The following is a 20,453-nucleotide window of genomic DNA, read 5'->3' as shown; positions in this document are numbered from 1 at the left end:
ATAAAAGTAAAAGGCTATTTAAAATCTCCGAGCATCTTATCCTCTTAGATTTGCTGTTGCATGGTAAGAGTGTGGTTATAATCAATATAGATCACCTACAGAAGTTAGGTAATAATATTAGAAGAGGCCCGAACAGACAGTGCAACCAACTTACCGTTTCTTTAAATAAATACGTTTCTAGTTCTAGATTTTGTCCGCAAATTACAAAATGATTCGATGCGCTTCAGAGGATTTGAAGTAAATCATCATTTGATACGTATTAGATTTAAACTGCTATTGTTCCCATCACAATAACTGATCACAATACCGCTTGTGACGACATGATTAGATTAGGAAATATATTGTATTGTGTGTTACAATAAACAATGTTCCAAAATTCAAGGTTATTATATTTGTACGGCGAATATTTTTTATGGTTGAATTATAATTAACACGCAGTAATTCTAATTCATATAATATCAAAATAAATTAATAAACATAGGAACGAATCTTAAATAAAATAAATACAATACACGTATAAATGAAATAAAAAAAGGTGTCGTGACCCAGTCGGAACGAAGTTATTATTGCCACAAATGATATATTAAATAACAGTCAATTAACTAATGAAGGCCCGTTGAAAGAAGAAACGTTGTTGATGTATCAACAACGTTTGAGAATAATGAAATTACAAGATGTAAAATTGTTATTAAAATTCAGTGTAAAATAAAACAATAGCAAAAAAATAACTTTAAATAATATAATATAAAACCATATATCATAGAAAAAGAACCGAAAGAAAGGAATGGACTCCTAGAGAATAAACGCAGCGAAGGTCAATTAGGAGGATTATTTCGGCTGCATTGTTGTGTGTACTTATTTAAATATTTTGTTCAGTGGCGTAAAAAGCCTCTTCGGGCCATAATGCAAAGAAAATTCTTCATTTTTTATAACATACGTGCTGTCCAATTCCACGGTGTCCCCGTAAAAAATAATGCAGTTACAAACGCATGTGTCGAAACGTAGGCCACTTGTTCCTTGCGGTTTTTTACTTTTATGAGGAAAAGTATTCCTCGAAAAAGTAATTTGAAAGAAAAGTATCATCTACGCCAACTATAAATTTAAATATATCTACTAAAATCACTTGGAGACCTTTGGAATAAACAATCTTGCTTTCATTATTACAATATTCGATTGTTTATTGTACATGCAAAATTCAAAAGAATGCGAAATTAAAGTAAATTACGAAATTCTGCTACTTTTATCATATATCACAGTGTTTAAAGTACAGCAAAGTTCTGTGTCTTAAAATTTACAGAATTATATAATAGTTTTTTTTTTATTTTTTAACCACTAAAATTTTATTATTGTTTTAATAATAAAATTTTAGTTGAAAAACTTGTGTCTTTTGGGGTTTAATTGAACTAGGTTTAGCCGGTTTCAGTCCGAGACTTTATGTAACAAAGACTAGATTTCAAACAGGTTTCTTTTTTTGCTTTTCGTCGACGTTTTCCCAAGAAAAATTAGCACGAATTGTCGAATTTTAAGTCAGAGCATGAACCGTCGACAACGAACTTGATACTCCGTTTTGCCAAAAATCTGGTGATCCAGTTACTAAATTTTTCGGGATGCCCATAGGAAGCCTCGAAAAAAAGCGGTTTGTGCCATAACCAATCGAAGGCCTTCGTTATGTCCAAACTGGCTGCTAATGCCTTCCCTTGGACTCAAGTTTCTTATATTATTATTAATTTCTTTCCGATTACGCCAATATATACATCACAACACGTCGATGCGATAGCCCAGGTTTGGTAGCGTTCCCGCTTTCGCCGTGAATCTTATTTGCAGAAGCGACCAAACCATGGTTGGCACTTGTTACCGATGGGCACTGTAGAATAAGAAATTAATAGTTAGAGTCAGCAACAACGTTTGGATCATCCGGCGAGAAAGAAATCTCCCATGGGTAAGATATATAGGTAAGAAGGACCGCATCCCATCCCGATCCGCTGACTTGTACTGTCACACTTGGTGGCAGCCCACAAAGACGACACGAGGCCGTAAGGAGTGGATGAGAAGTTGGTAGAAGGTCCAAATATGATCCTCCACATCCTGTATTCGGATTTTGTTTTGTCCAATCATATGTTAAAGCGAAGTCAAGAACAAATCTACCAGCATGATCAGTAGTACGTGATCCAAGCCATTCGGTGGTGGGCATTAAAATCGCCAAGAATTACAATCCATGTGGATGGGATCTGCTACAGCACAGAATCTGTAGTTGGACATGCTCAACCAGTTGGTCTGTTTCGGCATTATCTCTATGGGCCCTATAGAGGCACGCGTAGATTTGCTGATGGTCATCGCACTCTACACTCAGCCAGATAATGGATAAATCCCATTCCTTAAGGTTACCGACGCGACCAGAGCAGATATAATCTAAGAATGGTCAGGTAGGAGAGAAAAGTGGTATCAGCCGAAGAGGACATCTGGCTCTCGGTAAGAAAGAGCAAGGCCGGCTTCACCGTCTCTAGGTGAAAGTGAACAGCGTTTAAGTTGAAATTGTTGCAGAAGTCCACAGAGAGGATGGGGTGGATGCCAGCTCCACTTGCCCTGAACAGTGACGAGCGTAAAACTGCCCAGAATTCGGAGGGCAGGAAGGGATTCTTTACAATTGCTGATGGTACCCTTCTGGGGTAATGAAACCAAATTCCATCGAAACGTAGAAGCATATAAATATTAAAAAGTTGAATATGATATGAAAAGTGTAATTTTTGTGTAAAAAAATGATTTTGTAGGTATCAGCATGCTCCACGAATTTTATAATATACAATTTTTCAATATATACCAAGAGAAAGGTAAAAATAGCAAAAAACATTATAACTGTACGATTTATTTACGTACGATTCTCAAATTTGGTAGTGCATTGGTGTTGTAGGCCGGCCCGTCGTAAGAATAACAAACATTTAATGCAATCATTGTTCTAGCTATCACAAAAATGATTTTTAAGAAACCTGGGGCGCCTCATCGATGGTCCAAGACTTGATAAATAAAACAAAATGTGTTGTATAATATCTTTGCCTCACTTCACATAGATAACTATTGTAATAACGTTCTCGTTCTTTGAAGAGAAAAAAATTGCAGCTATGTTCAAACTAGTATGTAGCAAACTAGTAAATAATGTTTCAAGCAAAATATGTTCCTTCGTATTTTGTTGCAATTGCAATTTGCCATGCAGTATCTTATACGGTCTATCATAAATTCCCAGCTGTCATTTACAACGATCTAATTAAAAAAAATTTGACAATTTAGTTATTTTATTGTTGTTTTTAAATTTAAGTCATATATTTGTACATTATTTATATAAGTTACAATGTATACTGAAGAAAATTCTGATAGAGACGACGATTGTGAAGACGAACGTCTTACCGAAAACCAAAATGTTATAAGGAAGTCACTATCTACGGTTGGATTTCGAATCAATCCTGAGAACCAAAGCGCCAGGCCTTTAGCTTTACGTTCGACACAATCATTCACTGGGACAGTAGAAGAACTTCGATTTTGTAATAACTTTCAGAGACTAAATGTCTGTAATCGCGTTATGACCACACCCCGTCTAGCAGCGGTGTGTCCATGTGGGTGCCTCATGCGACCGGCAGCGACAATACCTTTTAGAACGAGAGAGAGAAATACATTGGCCTTGCACATCGTTTCTCCTGAAGTACTAAATTATCACGGTTATAACTTTGAGCCGTCTCACATAGCTATGTTTTGGAAGAAAGATTGCAGAATGTTTTTATGGAAAGGAAAAACGAAAAAAAATCTTCAAGATATGAGTAACAAATGATTTCAATACATGCCTTCTAAAAAGGTATAAATAATATTATATTTATGTGATATTATTATTTATTAAATAAAATATTTTTTTAAGAGTTAAACTTTCTTTATTAATACATTTACTCGTCTTCTAATAACAATTTTACTACTGTAAAGTTTGAACTGTATCTAGGGGCTGTTTTTCAACACCAGGCATGTTCTCTTCTTCTACCTCACCGCAAGAAAACCTTATATAATCTAAAATTTCAATTTTATTGTTTTCCAGTACCTCTTCTATTGTGTATGACGGGTCTAATAAATACTCTTGATAAATGAGGCATGTTTCGTCATCAGAATTCTCTGCTGGTTTATCTTTTTTTTTGTCACCAATTTTTCTTGGTGCACAACCGACAATGTGTTGACAAATCTGTTTACCAATGTCTTCAACATCATTGGGTTGTTTGTAAGCTAGCAAAGCTCCATATTTACCACTTGAATAATCACTCGCAGTTGTTGGTGCGGGGTGAGTGTAAGCTGTTATTTTCACATCATCGCTATTTGCTTTCCAACATTCTGCACGACGTAGAACAGCATTTTCACCCACAGATCCAATGAACAGTGCTAATACTTCTGAAAGCTTTTTACCCCCATCAGATGAAAGGTTTCCCAACTGCTCACTATCTAATTCTAGCTGTAAAAAATTAAAAGAATTATATATTTTTTTGATAATAAGGCAATAGGCATGATGGACAGTGGCAACAAAAAGGGGCAAGAGACTCTTCCCACAAAAGGAGGGTGGGAAGACAAATGAAAAGATGAACTGTTAATATCATAGTGATTCTGGGAAATAATTCGATCAGATGGAGGAGGCTTTTACACACAAATATCACACATAATAAAGTGATAACTTCATTTCAAATACAACAGTTTATACAACTACATATGAATTGATATTGGGAATTTGAGGAATAAAGTATAAACGTGAGTAATAATAATAATGGGAATGTTGTCAATACTATAATATACTAAGGAATAAAACTAAATATCTAGATATACCTTTGTTATAGGTCCCTTTGATTTTAAGTTTGTGTGTGCAAATTTATAACAAGCAAGTGTAGTATCTTCAAGCATCTTATGAAATTTATCATTTTTTGCGACAAAATCTGTTTCACAATTTACTTCCACAAGAACTCCATGATTCTTATCAAATTTCACAGCTACAAGACCTTGAAGTGCTTTACGACCGGCTAACTTAGTGGCTTTAGCCCAGCCCATGGCTTGTGCTTGATCATTGAGCCACGCCTCAGCCTGAAATATAAATTCATAATAGGTTCAGTGTTTCATTTTTATTGTTCTTATAATAATTCAATTATAAAGAAAATCTGTCAGACTAAATTCAATATTAAATATGATGTGTTATTCAAATTGTAAATGATCAAGTATTCAATTTCTAATGTATATAGCAAGAGGTCTTTTGCAAATTCCTCTTTTATTATTTTGATACTAATAAATAACCAATTTCGAAAACTACATTAGCACTTTTACTTTTAGTTATTCTGTCAAATAATTCATGTTTTTAACTATTATAAATAAACTATTATTTAGAAAAAAACTCACCTTGTCTGTATCATTGTTGTGCATTTCAAGGGCTTTCTTACAGTTAGCAATGGTGTATCCAGTCTTTTTTCTTAGTTTCGCCAAAAGTGAAGACTCTGCAGCTCGATAACAATGACTTGCATGGAAATTTCTCACTAATTGAAATATCATCTGTAATCATTCATTTATATATAAAATAACGAAATAGTTCATCATAAAATTAAATAACAATATTTGTTTTGCCTGAAATTAATAAAACACTAAATTGTTTAATACTATTCAATGAACTTTTGCTAGTTACCCAAAACAATATTATGGAAACATGCAATTGAATTTACTACTTCATTTAAATATTTTTAATAATAGTATTCATTTCATTATCACAAAATCAAAATACTGATGAACAAATAATACTGCTAAGGTCTCAAATAGGTTTGGTTTTAATTTTGCTCTGATGACATCATAAGCTAGCTGTTAAATCCAATCAAGGACAAACCAACACACAACACAATACATAAATGTATAATAGATGTAGCTAGAATACACAAGCGAATGAAGTGTAAAGCTTATAACATTACAATCATATCAAACATTTACCATGGAAAAGGATTTGATTTTTTGCTTCATTTAATTAATTATGGGAACCTATAAAAATAGAAACCATCTATCAATTACGTAAATTATGAAAAATAAATGCGAGAGTTTACATTTTTAAGAAACATTTTGAGATCGAATACTGGCTGTTTTTAAAATATAATATGTTGTCATGGAGAAATCAATAACATTTTGTTATTTGGTTGTCAAGAGGGTTTAATATAATTAAGGTTGCATTACGTTATATTAAGTATTGGATTTTTAAGGAAAAGGTACATAAAAAATCAATAAAGATTGTGTAATTTTTGAAAAGAGAAGTACCGTACCTTTGTAGGTTATTTGATATGAGCCGATGAACTGTATTAAATAATCGTACGGTAAGAAATCAAATTTCATAAATAATGTACTAAAATAATCTTGAAGGGAATTTATCGCCTATTAAAATAATAAATTGTGTGTTACACCTATGACCTAAGAACATTATTTTATTATAGTTGTCAAAATGACATTGAGCTGTCTTGTAAGTTCTAAAATCGGTTAGTGGACTTCGGTAAAATTATACTAATTAAAAATATTATGAAAATAGATTAGTAAGATGTCAAAAAGATATATTTTAAGAAAATAATATTTGTCTGTCCATTTATATACGTAATTCCGACACAAATATTTAGACAGTAAAATCCCTTTGGTTATCTTTTTAAAGCAACAATAGTTAGCTAAAAATATAAATATTAAAACACATAACAACATCAAGGTTTACTTAAAAATGTCTTCAAATTTGCTTCAAATTTTGAGGATTAAAACTCTTATCGTTATAACACCTACCTACACATTAATTTTATCAGTATGTTATATAATGTTATGTATATTAATAAATATGAAAACTTATATTTAATTTGTATTCCCAAATTATGACAAAATTAAAAGTAACAAATGATAATTTAATTAATTTCATATTGGATAGCAAATTTTACGATGTCGTTATTTTTTTCTTAAATTATATATATTATATTATATATATATATAGATTTATAATTTTATTATTCTTATCAAAACGGTATGTTACCTCTTCACGCTTAAACCGCTGAACCGATTTAGATTAAATTTGGCATGGAGATAACTTGAGTCCTGGGGAAGGACATAGGCTACATTTTTTAATTCACCCCTCGAGGGGCCAAAATAGGCCTACTCTACTGTTGAGGAAAAAGTTTGTAGCTGATACCATTACCTAGCTTCAATTCGCGCACAGGTGTTTTCTTTTACAGTACGAGGTGAATTATAAGAGCAAATTAAGCCGATGGAAATTTAGTGGTATATTTGTCCCCGTAATCGTTGGAAAAGATTCTCATGTTTTAGACACTGAGCTATCACATTTTATATACAATTATTTTAATTACAGTTTTATTTATTTTGCAGATATATCAAAAATGAAACGATGTAAGCCAACTCGAAAAAAGGGACAGGCTGGTTCTTCTTCCGAAGATGTCAAGCTACCCAAGATCCCGAAGATTAAAATGCCTGAGGATTTTAAGATTAGAACACAACCATTATTTTCACTTCCGGAAGAAATATTAAAATTACCTCCTGCAACAAACAAGGCAAAATTACAATCCTCGCAATCGGCTCCTAGGAGAAATTCCAGCGGTTTGTTCGCCAATTATAAAAAAAAACTTACTACATACATTAAAACGTTACCTATGTATGTACTTACTTGTCAGCACCGTCATATTGAAATATTTTTAATATTCCCATGTTAGTCCCACCCTTTCAAAATTGAAGTTATAAAATAAATATAATTTAAATGAAGCCAGTATATGTAAACAAAGTTCTTCTCTTTCATGATCATACTAATCAAAGAATGTGGATTCAAAATTTCAAACATGAGGCTTGAATGTTCGCCCAAACTTCTAAGTAGATTATTAGTTCTTGAAAAAATTAGTCAAACGTACGAGAGTACGTACCAAAAAAGGATATAACTGTTTTAGGTGTAACATTTGATCTCTTAATTTCAGTTATGAAGAGCTTTACAGCCATGAGGAAAGCAAGGGAGGAATTTAGAGCAAAACTTATGAAACTGATTTGCCAATCGGCTCCCGGAGAGGACGGAGATATGATTCCTTCCGGCGATGAGAAGAATTTGCTACGATATTATTATTACTTACGTTACGGTATAGACACAATACACGTTGCTCCGCTGGATAATAAAATGATTTTGAGGTATGTTGTCAATATTTTGGAAATTCGCTCATTGGAGTGAACTTTTTATGAATATTATCAAATTTTATATTGCAGAGTTCATAATCTTATATCTCCAAAACTGAAGAAGTGGAAAGATTGTTTATTAATAGCCACTGATGAAATGCGAGAAGATTTTATGATGAGCATGAAGAAAGCCATTGTTGACTTTGTTCTTAAGGACCCTAATACGGTGGTTTTCATATTTTAATTTACAAAAAACATAATTAACATTTAAAGTATAAAAAGCTTGTAATGATTGAATTTTTTTTGACAGGAAGAGTCTTTAGAAGAAGAAGATACTCCTTTGAAACGAGAACTTGCCATGAAAGATGATGCTTGGAGGAATCGTTATGCAGTAGCAAAGAAGTACTTAAACAAGAACCTTCACAACGTAAATCCTTGTATAGCGCAAGTCTTACAGATCTGGTGGAAGCAGTACAAGTAAGTGCTTTGTAAGCGAGGACTAGTCTCACTTTTTGAAATTGTTTTTATATTTTGTTTCGTTCACTTTAACAGAATGTTTAGGTTCTGCACAATGCGATTAGTCTGCTATTGTTAAACAACTCATTATTCAAAATATGTATGTAGTGCAGCTACCAGAATCTAGAATTTGGCTATGTTAACAGCTTCAATGTTATATCTATATTTTGCGACATGTTAAGTAAGGAAAAGGAAAGGAAGAATGATAAGGAAAATCGAGGAAAGAAACATTTGTCACCTTTTTTGACACTAAAAGCTCGACCTTTAACTTTCAACTTCGCCTACTTTTTGTATTGTTTTCTGAATACATAACAATTGTAGTAAAATATAATTTTATTTTTATCATTCAAGCGATTTGCGGCTAATCAGCATGAAAGATATAATGACGATACACGAAGCGTACGAGTTACAAGACTTTTGTTTCGTGTGCAAGCGGCATATTGATACCGCCAGTAACGTGCTCACCTTACAGTGGTTACCCACACTACAAGCGGTCTTTCTCCAGGTTTCTCTCAAATTGTTAAATTTTCTGTTAATGTAGCATTATGAACACTCGAGATCAAACTTAAAAAGATATTATATGTTATAAGGCAACGGAATATTTTGTCAAATTTGTAAAAAATACATTTTATTTGATACAATCAAGAACCATAAACCTTGGTGATTTGATTTTATGTCATAATACAAAATATGATTAATTATTATCACAAAAATGTCATCGAATCATCAATATATATATATATATTGTCGTATTCATAGCATAATAAATAATTCGATCCTAATATTGCCTCAAAGACTCATCTCAAGATTTTTTTGAATATACTTGTTATTTAGAATTGTGTGAATCTTTAAATTAATCACATACGCCTGAAGTTATTTATTCTATAATTTTTCAGGGTAGTAAAAGAAAACAGATACCAGATCCGAAGCAAGTATTGAAAATGAAGCGCTTTTATAACTGCTTGGCTTGTATTATGACGTATAATCTTCAAACTTTGTGTCTCAAGTCCATGCAAGATTTTACAGAATATATTCTTGATGTTGGGGTAAATGGCTTCAATATTTTGCAATTGTTTTGTTCCAAAAATGTTCCATTAATTTTTATTTTCGTAATTTAATTATTTTATTGTTATTTATAAAAGGAACACCCGTAAATGTCTCATTTATTGAGAAGGTTTGAAACACTTTTAACCACGCTGCTCTAATGCGGATTGTTGGATTGTTTTTTTACCAATTTTCATGTACCTTTTGCTTAACGTTATTTTTTTTGTCAGGGTATGAATCAAGGATTTGTCATCAACTTAACTTTCAAAGATGATGCCATTGGATTTGAACCGACTTTTAAGCAGTTTCGAGATCAGCTCTGTCTGTTATATGATTTCATTATAGATGCTTGTAGACAATCACCGCGATTGGAGACATTGTTATACCAAGATTTCGTTGTGACCAATAAAGAAACTTTAAAGGTATGACAAAACGTTTCTTTGTCAAGTCAAATTACAAGTGTATCATATTTTAAATAATTGTTGTTTCCAATAGCCAATTATTGATAATGAACTCATTGAAGATTATAAAAAGAAAGTTGCCGATTTGATAAATGACCAGAGAATAGGACCAGAACTCCGTGTGCAAGATTTTGATAATTATGTTTGTCTGTTGAATGGGGAAGTAAGAATATTTTAATAATCATAATTCTCAAGATTTTGTATTTTACCACATATGGACTTAAATTAATACTTGCTTAAACTTTTCAGTCACAATCGCAAGTTGAAAGTTTTATTAATTCAGATCCAGAGAAAACATTTGAAGAGTTTTGTGAGGAGGCTGTTAAATACGTAAATGTAGCGAAGGAGATTCCTTCTAAGTTAGAAGGGACGATTATAATCGGTATGTATCGAATGCAAAGGGGAGATCTCATCAATTCGTTGCGTGGAGCTGCTACTAGAATAGCTAATACTCTGCTGAGAAGGATGACAGAAGACTATCAGAACATGATTAAATCGTAAGTAAGATCGGCGGTGTGTCTTTTGTCTTCTAGTGATGGGAAAGTCACAGGTTTAAATTTGTCCCGTTGGGCTGTCTGTTATATTTATTAAAACAATCGAAAATAAGATAATCAAAATAGAGTTATTATTAGCTGACGTAGTAAATGTTATTTGTGTCAGGTATAACTTAAATAAATAACTAACTTACTTTAATTATTCAGCATATACGATGAGTATTCGAGCATTGCGAATACCCTGTTGACTCCACCACCTGATACCGCCGCGTTGATGATGCTGATAGACTACTGCAAGAAAGTAGAGGCATTACTCCTGGACGAGATGGAGGACAAGTTGCGGAATGTGATGAGATATATCATATTCTTAAGCGACTACACAGTTTTTACTCCCCTAGAAATGAAAGCTAATAACCAATCGTTTCACTGGTATGCAAGTTAAAACAATCAAGTAGTTATATATTTTTTCTTAGAAAATAACTTCATATATTTTTCAACTGCAACTTTTGCAACACGTACTAACAAATACATGAAAAGTCACATTTTAGGCAGGAATAAATAATACCAATTAGACGAGTACCAATATAATAATAACAATATCCTGCCTACTTACAGCAATTTTGGTTACTCTTATATATTAACCATCAGGAGATGTTATAACATTGCACTAGTATGTGTACAAACAAATACACAATTCCCTCACACTCAGTATGGCTGATTTCGTCTTTCCGAAGATCGGGATCATAACAATATCACTTACTCAAGTCCAGTAATTTTGAGACTGTTTCTTTTACTTAACATGTGTTTTCATTCGTAGGTATGCTCGTATGTCCGGAATTATCGACGAGTGTAAAGTTATTTGTGACCAGAAGAAAATTGAGTATCAAGATTTATTACAGGTATATAAAATACTTTGGCAAAATTAACTCAAGTATTTTTTGAATACGTGACATGATTTCACAATTTTTAGGTGCGAATTGCTAAATTTATCGAAGATCTCGATACTTACGAAACTCAATGCGATGAACTTCAATACTGGGGTGATATCAATGAATTATCCAAATACGTCACACGTGCACGTCGTTTAGATGAAAAGTTAGTAATATATTGAAAAGAACATACAATTTTACGTACGATTAATAGTCATTGATCGATTTTGACCATAAATGATTTCATTTTCTTATTAGGCTTGCCAACGCGTTAGTTAAAATTGATCAATTTAATGAAGAAGAGACTGCTTTTGGGTGGGAATTATCACAGTATCCGAAAAGAAAAGCTGTTTATGATAAACTCATGCCTTTTAAAAAGTTATATGATGCAGGATATGACTTTTTGGAGAAACATAACACCTGGATGACGTCAAAGGTAATATTTATTGCTTTTCTTCTAGTAATCGTAGTAGTCAGTAGAAACGTATCAAACCAATTTGTTAATTTAAATTTTGACTTAAAAGGTTGGAAGTTTTGATCCGGAAGATATAGAGGGCGATGTGAGTTATTTTTACAAGATTGTATACAAACTGGAGAAATCGTTCCAAGATGTTCCTGAAACTTTCCAACTTGCACAATCAGTCCGGTATGTAATAAATATCAAACTAAATTGAAAGATTTTTACATATTTTTATTACATAGTAATTTTAATAAATTTTAGGGAAAAGATGGAAGAATTTAAAACACACTTGCCAATTATCCAGACTCTAGGAAATCCTGGCATGAAAGCAAGGCATTGGGAGAAAATATCAGAAATCGTCGGCTTTCCTATCGTCGTGGATGACGAACTGTCACTAGAAAAAGTTATCGACTTTAATTTGGTCGATTATATAGATAAGTTCGAGAACATATCAGAAGCAGCTACGAAGGAAAATAACCTTGAAAAAGCTCTTGATAAGATGATAAAAGAATGGGCTGAATTAAGATTCGACATTTTGCCTTATAAGTTCGTAATTTAAATATTTTTGTTTTTTGGTTTAGAGCAAACATGCTCATATTTTTATTTAAACTCATTTTTACAGGGATACGGGAACTTACATTTTATCAAGTGTTGATGAAATACAATTATTACTTGACGATCACATTGTTAAGACTCAGACGATGAAAAATTCACCATATATTAAACCTTTTGAAGAAATAATTGTGTAAGTCATAAATAGTGCAAGGAAGACTTAAAGTTATATAAAAAAAATTTTTTTGGAGTCATTCTTTTTTCCGTCAAATGCTGTATAAGATATATTTTAATTACAGCGATTGGGAAAGTAAGCTAATATTGCTTCAGGAAATTCTAGATGAATGGCTGAAAGTTCAAGCAACTTGGATGTATCTAGAGCCAATATTTTCTTCTCCTGATATTCAGCAGCAAATTCCTGAGGAAGGTCGGCGATTTAGTGCTGTTGACAAAGTATGCATATAATAAATTATTATTCTTGTAGTATTATATAAATATCTTTAAGGTGATCAAATATAGACTAGTGATTATAAAACGTAATATTTACTTATCAAACTTTATTTTATTTAAATATTAATAATTTCACCACTAGATGTGGCGTGAAATAATGAAAGCAGCTTACACTGAGCCAAAGGTGTTAGACGTTATTACTATTGAGAAAATGTTGGATCGATTACGCAAATCTAACAATCTATTAGAAATGGTCCAGCGAGGATTGAACGCGTATCTTGAAAAGAAGCGTCTCTATTTCCCGCGCTTCTTCTTCTTGTCCAATGATGAGCTGCTCGAAATACTGTCGGAAACTAAAGACCCTATGCGGTAAGTTGTAAATGTAATTAATATACTAATTACAAAGAAACTGTATCATAAATAATTCGAAATTTTTGATAATATTATGGATCGTAACCTGGACTAATAAAAAGTGTAGTCGTGAAAAGCGAAAGAATTGTGCTTCTTAGGTGTTTTATATACTTTTTTAAATAAATAAAATACCTTTTCAGGGTGCAACCTCATCTAAAGAAATGTTTCGAAGGTATTGCAAAGCTTAATTTCACCGAAGATTTAGTAGTGACACACATGAAGTCATCAGAAGGAGAAGTTGTGGAACTCACGATTACAATAAACACTGCGGCTGCCAGAGGACAAGTAATCTAAGATTATTTAGTACTTATTATCTGTTATTTTTTCAACTTTGAGAATCACCGGAGCCTTGAGACAATATTAATTATATACAATTTAAAGATCTAAAAAGTAGTATAAGATAGCCTAGTTTTATATTAAATTTTATAGATGATCCGTTACAGGTGGAGAAATGGTTATTAGAGCTCGAGATAGCTATGAAAGCTTCAGTACACCACGTGGTAGCGCTCTCCTACGATGATTACTTACAACGACCACGTGAACAGTGGGTGCTCATCTGGCCGGGGCAAGCTGTAAGAAACTGGTAGAAAAATGTTATATATTATAGTTGTCTTAGGCACTATTTTTCATATACTAAACATTATCAGGTGCAATGCATAGCGATGACATTTTGGACATCCGAGGTAACGGAAGCTATTCACATCAGCATCCCAGCCATGAGAGCGTACTGGGATAAGTGCAACTATCAGATATCAAAGATAGTTGACTTGGTACGAGGCGAACTTAGTTTGCAAAACCGAATAACGCTTGGTATGACATTTTTAAGTTTATTTTTTATTATTATTATTAAATTGTACTTTATGATTTACTGGTACGATACACTAGATACAAAAGATACAGACCACGTAGATTTTAACCGAAGATAGTATAAAATCCAGGCGAGTACAGTTATTGTTTTTCTTGTGCTTATAATACATGTTGTGATATGTCTGTCACGAGATGAATTATAAGCCCTTTGCTGTCACGAAGAAAATCTCAAACCTTCTTAAAAGGGACAAACCGTTGGCCTCTGTGGGACTGGGCTGTAACTCTTACTTTTAATGAAATTTATATTTTCTATAGGTGCATTGGTTGTATTGGATGTGCACGCTAGAGATGTTCTCATGGAGCTCATCGATTTCAACGTACAACTCGACAACGACTTTAACTGGCTATCGCAAATTAGGTATTACTGGGAAGTAAGTAACTTTCTATCATAATTACATTAACGGTAAAGTGCTTAGTTTTTAAGAGATAATATTTTTCAAACTATTTGTTTCCCAATGTTTGTTCATTTATGTTACTTACTAAAATATATCCATCGGCTTAAATGTTTTTAAATTGGTCCGCTTTTCAGTTGCAAGAAGAAGACAACTCTATGCAGATCGCAACTCGTATGATTAATTCTCAATTGATGTACGGCTACGAGTACCTCGGCAATACTGGTAGACTAGTAGTGACACCTCTTACTGATAGATGCTTCAGAACATTATTTGGAGCGTTGCATCTGAATCTGGGTACGTACATTTTTTCTTAGCTCCAGACAGGCTTCAAAGAATAGAATTATGATTTTCTTAAAATATAATGTAATATATTTCACATACGTAAAAGGCAAACCATTTGTATATAGCTTTTGCATATATTTATCAGGTGGTGCCCCTGAAGGTCCAGCAGGCACTGGTAAGACAGAAACTACTAAAGATCTAGCGAAGGCAGTCGCCAAGCAGTGCGTTGTGTTCAACTGTTCAGATGGACTGGATTATCTTGCACTAGGAAAGTTCTTTAAGGTATCTCGTTTGAATATCGCTGTTTTTGTTTAATATAGGAAGCAAATATTTACAAATCATCTTTAAAATGTTACTCTTAAGAAGTTAGTTTAAAGTTAGTTAGTTTGTTTAAAATATTTTTCGAAAAATTACGTTCTATGTATTCGATATTATTATGGGCAGTCAAACTGACTGTAAAATAATAACTGAAAAGCAATACTTCTGTAATATTATTCCACAGGGTTTGGCATCATGCGGTGCATGGTCGTGTTTCGACGAGTTTAATCGTATTGATCTCGAAGTGCTGTCGGTAGTTGCGCAGCAAATATTATCCATACAAAGAGGTATTAACTCTGGAGCAACCGAGCTATTATTTGAGGGAACCCTGTTGCATTTGGATAAGTCTTGCGCTGTTTTTATAACTATGAATCCGGGTTATGCTGGCAGATCGGAATTACCTGACAATTTGAAGGTAAGGTTTATTTTCTTTTATGGGTAAGTCTCTTAAGTTAAAATCAACAGTTGTACTCTTTAGTATATGTATGTGGAAAAGTTAAGACTATTTCAGTATTGTTAAACTAGTTAGTCTTCGAAAATAATTCGTAGTCATACTTAGTAACGCAATAAGCATTCTATAAAATCAAATAAAAATATTGGTTTAATGATATTTTCGCCTTTCTCATTATTCATATAAACTTAAATCGACAAACATTATTTTCTTCGTTTTCTTTTTTACTAGGCGCTTTTCCGGTCGGTAGCTATGATGGTACCAGATTACGTGCTGATATCAGAGATCGAGTTGTATGCGTTTGGTTATCTTAATGCGAAACCACTCGCCGTCAAGATCGTGGCCACTTATAAGCTCTGCTCAGAACAGCTCTCATCTCAAAGTCACTATGATTATGGTTTATAATTTTTCTTTATTATTATAGTAAAATATACAAGTTCTAAAATTATAAGCAAGTTAAATATTTTTAATATCTCAATTTACAGGTATGCGCGCTGTAAAGTCAGTGTTGAGAGCAGCCGGTGCATTGAAATTGCGCTACCCGGATGAAGTAGAGGATGTTATTTTATTACGTTCCATAAAAGACGTGAATTTGCCCAAGTTTCTTGAACACGATGTCCCACTCTTCATGGTATGTTAAAATGTGCATTTGAATCAATTAAATTAAGTTGCTGTGAATTCGCATAAATTTTGGTAATGGTATTTCGATAATAGTTATAAACGACAGCACTAAAAACTGAAAGAACGGTCGAAAATATGCTGTCATGTGCCTTTGAACGATACAGTACGCGGGTATGCTTAACAGTGAATATTTATTTTTGCAAAATTCAACAGGGTATCATTGGAGACTTATTCCCTGGACTGCCTTTGCCACAACCGGGACTTCCACATTTGGTTTCGTGTTTGAAAGAAGTTTGCGTACCACTTAATCTTCAAGCTAATGATTTCTTTATTGAAAAGGTAACAAAATAAGTTGACTAATATGTAATCCGACATATCCGCTTTACTTACTGGGCTTCATTTACAGGTTCTTCAATTATATGAGATGATTTTAGTGAGGCACGGCTTAATGTTAGTCGGTTTTCCGTTTTCCGGTAAGACGAAATGTTATCACGCTCTCGGACATGCTTTGGGATTAGTATCTGAAAAGGTCTGTAAAATATATTTTGTTTCAATAGAATTTACTACATAGAAATACATTATATTATTTTTAAAAAATAGCGTCTAATGGAAGAGAACGCCGTTGAGTGGACAGTGATAAATCCAAAGTCTATAACGATGGGTCAACTCTATGGTCAATTCGATCCTGTATCCCACGAGTGGTCGGACGGAATTCTTGCAGTCAGTTATAGAGCTTTTGCAGTATCGCCGAACGATAACAGGTAATTAATTTTTTAAAATTGTAACTGATAAGAATAAAATTAAAAAAACTAAAATTTACTCTTCACTTCACCCAACCGGTTTTACGGTATTATGTAATTTTCTTTTATAATTTGCAGAAAATGGCTTGTATTTGATGGGCCTGTAGATGCAATTTGGATAGAGAACCTCAATACAGTATTGGATGATAACAAGAAGTTGTGTTTGATGAGTGGAGAGATCATCCAGCTAGCGCCGACTACTAATCTCATCTTCGAACCCATGGACCTTGAAGCTGCTTCACCGGCTACGGTATTTATTAAATTTGAATTAAAAAAAAATATGTATCAATGTTGTTTTGTTATAATAATAATAAATTGTTTCATTATTTCAAAAATATTATGAAATCAAAATGAACAATTGTAAATAGTAACGGTGGTAGGGTGGTAGGACTTTGTGCAAGCCCTTTGGGTTGGTACAATTCATCCCATATTATACCGCAAATCAGCAATATTTAGTATTGTTGTGTTCCGGTTTGAAGTGTTGAATGACCATATACAGGCGCAAATAATATAATATAGGCTCACCAAGGTTCGTGGTACGTTGGCGATGTAAGGGATAACTTAGAAGTAGACTTATTTAGATTTAATGTCTGTTGAATGTAATGTCAAAAATTATGTCCAAATTAAGTCATAGACCTGTGATTAATTAAGATAGTTGTAATAATAATATATATTTTTTTTGTATCCTCATAATGAATCCTCAACCAGGGCGGCATGTTCGCGTATGCGAAAAAGCCCATTTAGAATAAAAAAAACCAAAGGAATGACTTACAATACCAATGTCTATCGTTGGTTTCAACTACTTGCTAGTCTGCCTACCTATTCGTATTTTGAATTAAAAAAAAGTAGTAGTATTTATTTGCACTTTGAATTGAAAATATAATTCAAAATATTTATGTAAAATAATATTATTTATTTCATTTAAAATCAGAATCATTTTTGTGTTTTCTTTTCCTGCCTATTAATAATCAAAATTTACTTAACAACTTAGGTTTCTCGTTGTGGTATGATCTACATGGAGCCGAAAGGTCTTGGCTGGAAATGTTTGTTAGAATCTTGGCTAAATACGCTGCCTTCTACACTACATGGCTTTAACCGTAATTACATCCGAACATTGTTCAATCGATTCATGTCGCCATTGCTATGGCTTGTTGAACTCTCCGGAAAAGTTAAGGTAGGGGTGGTGTTCACATTTGGTTATATAAAATATTTCGCCATATTTTTAATGAATTGCTATATTTATTTTTAATTAATTTATTAATAGTGATTGAAAAAAAATATGAAAATAGTTCTTTCGTATCTGTAATGTTTATATTTCAGCAAATGTACATAACCTCACGTTCGAACTTAGTGAAGGCGTGTATGAATCTTTTTGACTCTTTTATGGATGACTTTTACGATGAGAAATATGTTGAGCAATTATCAGATCTTGATATAAGAGCTCAACTTGAGGTATGCTAGTATGCTTTAGATTTCTTTCTTTTCTTTGATATCGTTAAAGTACTGAATATAAAACGTTTTACATTATAGGGGGTATTTTTCTTTTCGAGTATTTGGTCAATCGGAGCAACGTTAGAGAGTGATGGCCGAGCAAAGTTTGATATGTTATTTCGTGGTTTACTTGAAAAAGAATTCCCTGAAAAGGTATATAATTTTTTTTCACTTTTTTTTTTGTTTAATTTTGGCCACTTTAAATCTATATATTTACAAATTGTTACAGGTCATAGAAATTTTAGGGTATCCGAAAGAGATTACAAAACCAGATAAACAATACATATTTACAATTCCAAAAGATGGCTTAGTTTATGATTATCGTTTTATAAAAGAAGTAAGCCTTTGTTATCACTGTCACATACATATTGTTGCAAGATGTTTCATGCTTCTAAGTTTTCTTTAAATATTAGGGCAAAGGAAAGTGGAAACCATGGCAGGATGACGTAGTGGCAGCTCCGCCTATCAGTCGCGATACTCCCCCCAATCAAATATTGGTTACAACCTTAGACAGTGTAAGGTACTTGGCATTGTTCAAGTTGCTGGTAACACATCACAAAGCAGTGATGATGATCGGACCTACTGGCACGGGGAAGTCTTCATATATCATTGTACGTTTGAAATCTTGTCCAATTATATTGAGTTTTCGGTAACAGTGTTACTATTATTTATGCTTTTTAGGAATTCTTAGTTAAAAGAGTGGATACCAAGATATATAAAGCTCTAATAATGGCATTCTCAGCGCAAACGAACTGCAATCAAACGCAGGACATTATTATGGGTAAACTGGATAAAAGAAGAAAAGGTGAACACAATATAATTTAACTGTTTTAATTGTTGGTTAACGTACTATTTTTTTCTGATTTATCAATTAGAATTTTTTTCTAGGTAAAATTTTTTTTTTTTTTTGTTTCTTCTCTTTTGTTATATCGAATATTTTTGTTTTGAGGTGTATTTGGTCCTCCGATTGGATGCTACTGTGTGGTCTTCGTAGACGACGTCAGCATGCCTCAAGCGGAGACGTACGGCGCTCAGCCTCCGATAGAAGTGTTGAGACAGGGCATCGATCTCGGTCTATGGTACGACCGAAAGACTAATGTCGCGATGCACCTTATAGATGTGCAAGTTAGTATACAACTGTTTCATTTATTTTTATAAATATGAATTATACAAATATTAATCATCACCATGCTAAAAAGTAATGGACTATATATATTTTTTTTTATTAGTAACTAATATTCAACAACTTGTACCAGTAAAGGTAGGTAGTTTCCAAAATATGATGGAAAAGAGCTAGTTAACTTTTCAGCGTTTTGTTTTAAAATGTCAGTTTGGTAGATACACTTATAACAGGCAGACTGACCATCATATTAGATAGATTGATTATTACATACTCGAGTATACCTAAAATAAACTTAAATTCTATGCTACTCGCTGTTTTTACCGACTTCGTATTGGTAAAATAAGAATTTTACTTCCTTCCCTACGCCTCCTACTGGGTCCAATTTAAACAATCCAGGGACCCACTCAACTACACATAAAAAATTAATCGAAATCGGTCCGACTATTTAGGAAGAGTTTAGTTACATACACGCGAACAGAAGATTTGTATATATACCTATATATGTATCAAGATTTATTGGTTATTATTATATCACGTATAAAATATGCCAACCGGATACAGTTTGCGTATATATTATATATATACGTAATATTCTAATGTAATATTTCTT

At 32.9% G+C, this 20,453-nt stretch overlaps 2 protein-coding genes across 3 annotated transcripts in view; one reads left to right on the top strand and one right to left on the bottom strand.

The window, feature by feature from the left end:
* Positions 1–3,891: 3,891 nt before the first annotated feature.
* LOC113394643 (elongation factor Ts, mitochondrial) lies at positions 3,892–6,473 on the bottom strand. Of its 2 annotated transcripts, XM_026632039.2 has the most exons (5): positions 6,303–6,470; positions 5,980–6,027; positions 5,404–5,553; positions 4,843–5,094; positions 3,892–4,477 (listed from the first exon to the last, which is right to left on the bottom strand). In XM_026632039.2, exons 2-5 carry the CDS (start codon positions 6,007–6,009, stop codon positions 3,953–3,955), a joined length of 957 nt encoding a protein of 318 aa, XP_026487824.1. In that variant the 5' UTR covers positions 6,010–6,027; positions 6,303–6,470; the 3' UTR covers positions 3,892–3,952. The 2 variants fall into 2 exon arrangements, with proteins under 2 accessions (XP_026487824.1, XP_026487825.1); XM_026632040.2 differs by lacking the exon at positions 5,980–6,027 and having other exon boundaries at positions 6,303–6,473.
* A 971-nt stretch (positions 6,474–7,444) lies between these two features.
* Positions 7,445–20,453, top strand: part of LOC113395246 (dynein axonemal heavy chain 7) — a 34,436-nt gene continuing 21,427 nt past the window's right edge. The window contains 38 exon segments of the mRNA XM_064220712.1: positions 7,445–7,620; positions 7,989–8,193; positions 8,269–8,404; positions 8,489–8,655; positions 9,046–9,199; positions 9,591–9,740; positions 9,969–10,160; positions 10,234–10,362; positions 10,449–10,696; positions 10,901–11,122; positions 11,511–11,592; positions 11,664–11,788; positions 11,881–12,058; positions 12,147–12,268; positions 12,344–12,628; positions 12,705–12,827; positions 12,934–13,087; positions 13,227–13,453; positions 13,636–13,780; positions 13,939–14,067; positions 14,143–14,305; positions 14,618–14,737; positions 14,899–15,051; positions 15,185–15,321; positions 15,542–15,772; positions 16,040–16,205; positions 16,294–16,439; positions 16,643–16,768; positions 16,836–16,958; positions 17,030–17,190; positions 17,308–17,479; positions 18,221–18,397; positions 18,550–18,681; positions 18,760–18,873; positions 18,950–19,057; positions 19,134–19,331; positions 19,402–19,544; positions 19,626–19,845. Coding sequence (XP_064076782.1) covers positions 7,491–7,620; positions 7,989–8,193; positions 8,269–8,404; positions 8,489–8,655; positions 9,046–9,199; positions 9,591–9,740; positions 9,969–10,160; positions 10,234–10,362; positions 10,449–10,696; positions 10,901–11,122; positions 11,511–11,592; positions 11,664–11,788; positions 11,881–12,058; positions 12,147–12,268; positions 12,344–12,628; positions 12,705–12,827; positions 12,934–13,087; positions 13,227–13,453; positions 13,636–13,780; positions 13,939–14,067; positions 14,143–14,305; positions 14,618–14,737; positions 14,899–15,051; positions 15,185–15,321; positions 15,542–15,772; positions 16,040–16,205; positions 16,294–16,439; positions 16,643–16,768; positions 16,836–16,958; positions 17,030–17,190; positions 17,308–17,479; positions 18,221–18,397; positions 18,550–18,681; positions 18,760–18,873; positions 18,950–19,057; positions 19,134–19,331; positions 19,402–19,544; positions 19,626–19,845 — 6,093 coding nt within the window. The 5' untranslated portion in view covers positions 7,445–7,490.

The sequence above is a fragment of the Vanessa tameamea genome, chromosome 4 (genome assembly GCF_037043105.1).
Source record: "Vanessa tameamea isolate UH-Manoa-2023 chromosome 4, ilVanTame1 primary haplotype, whole genome shotgun sequence".
NCBI classification, from domain to species: Eukaryota; Metazoa; Arthropoda; class Insecta; order Lepidoptera; family Nymphalidae; genus Vanessa; species Vanessa tameamea.
The sequence above is the reverse complement of the archived record's forward strand: the minus strand, read 5'-3'. Positions and strand labels throughout refer to the sequence as shown.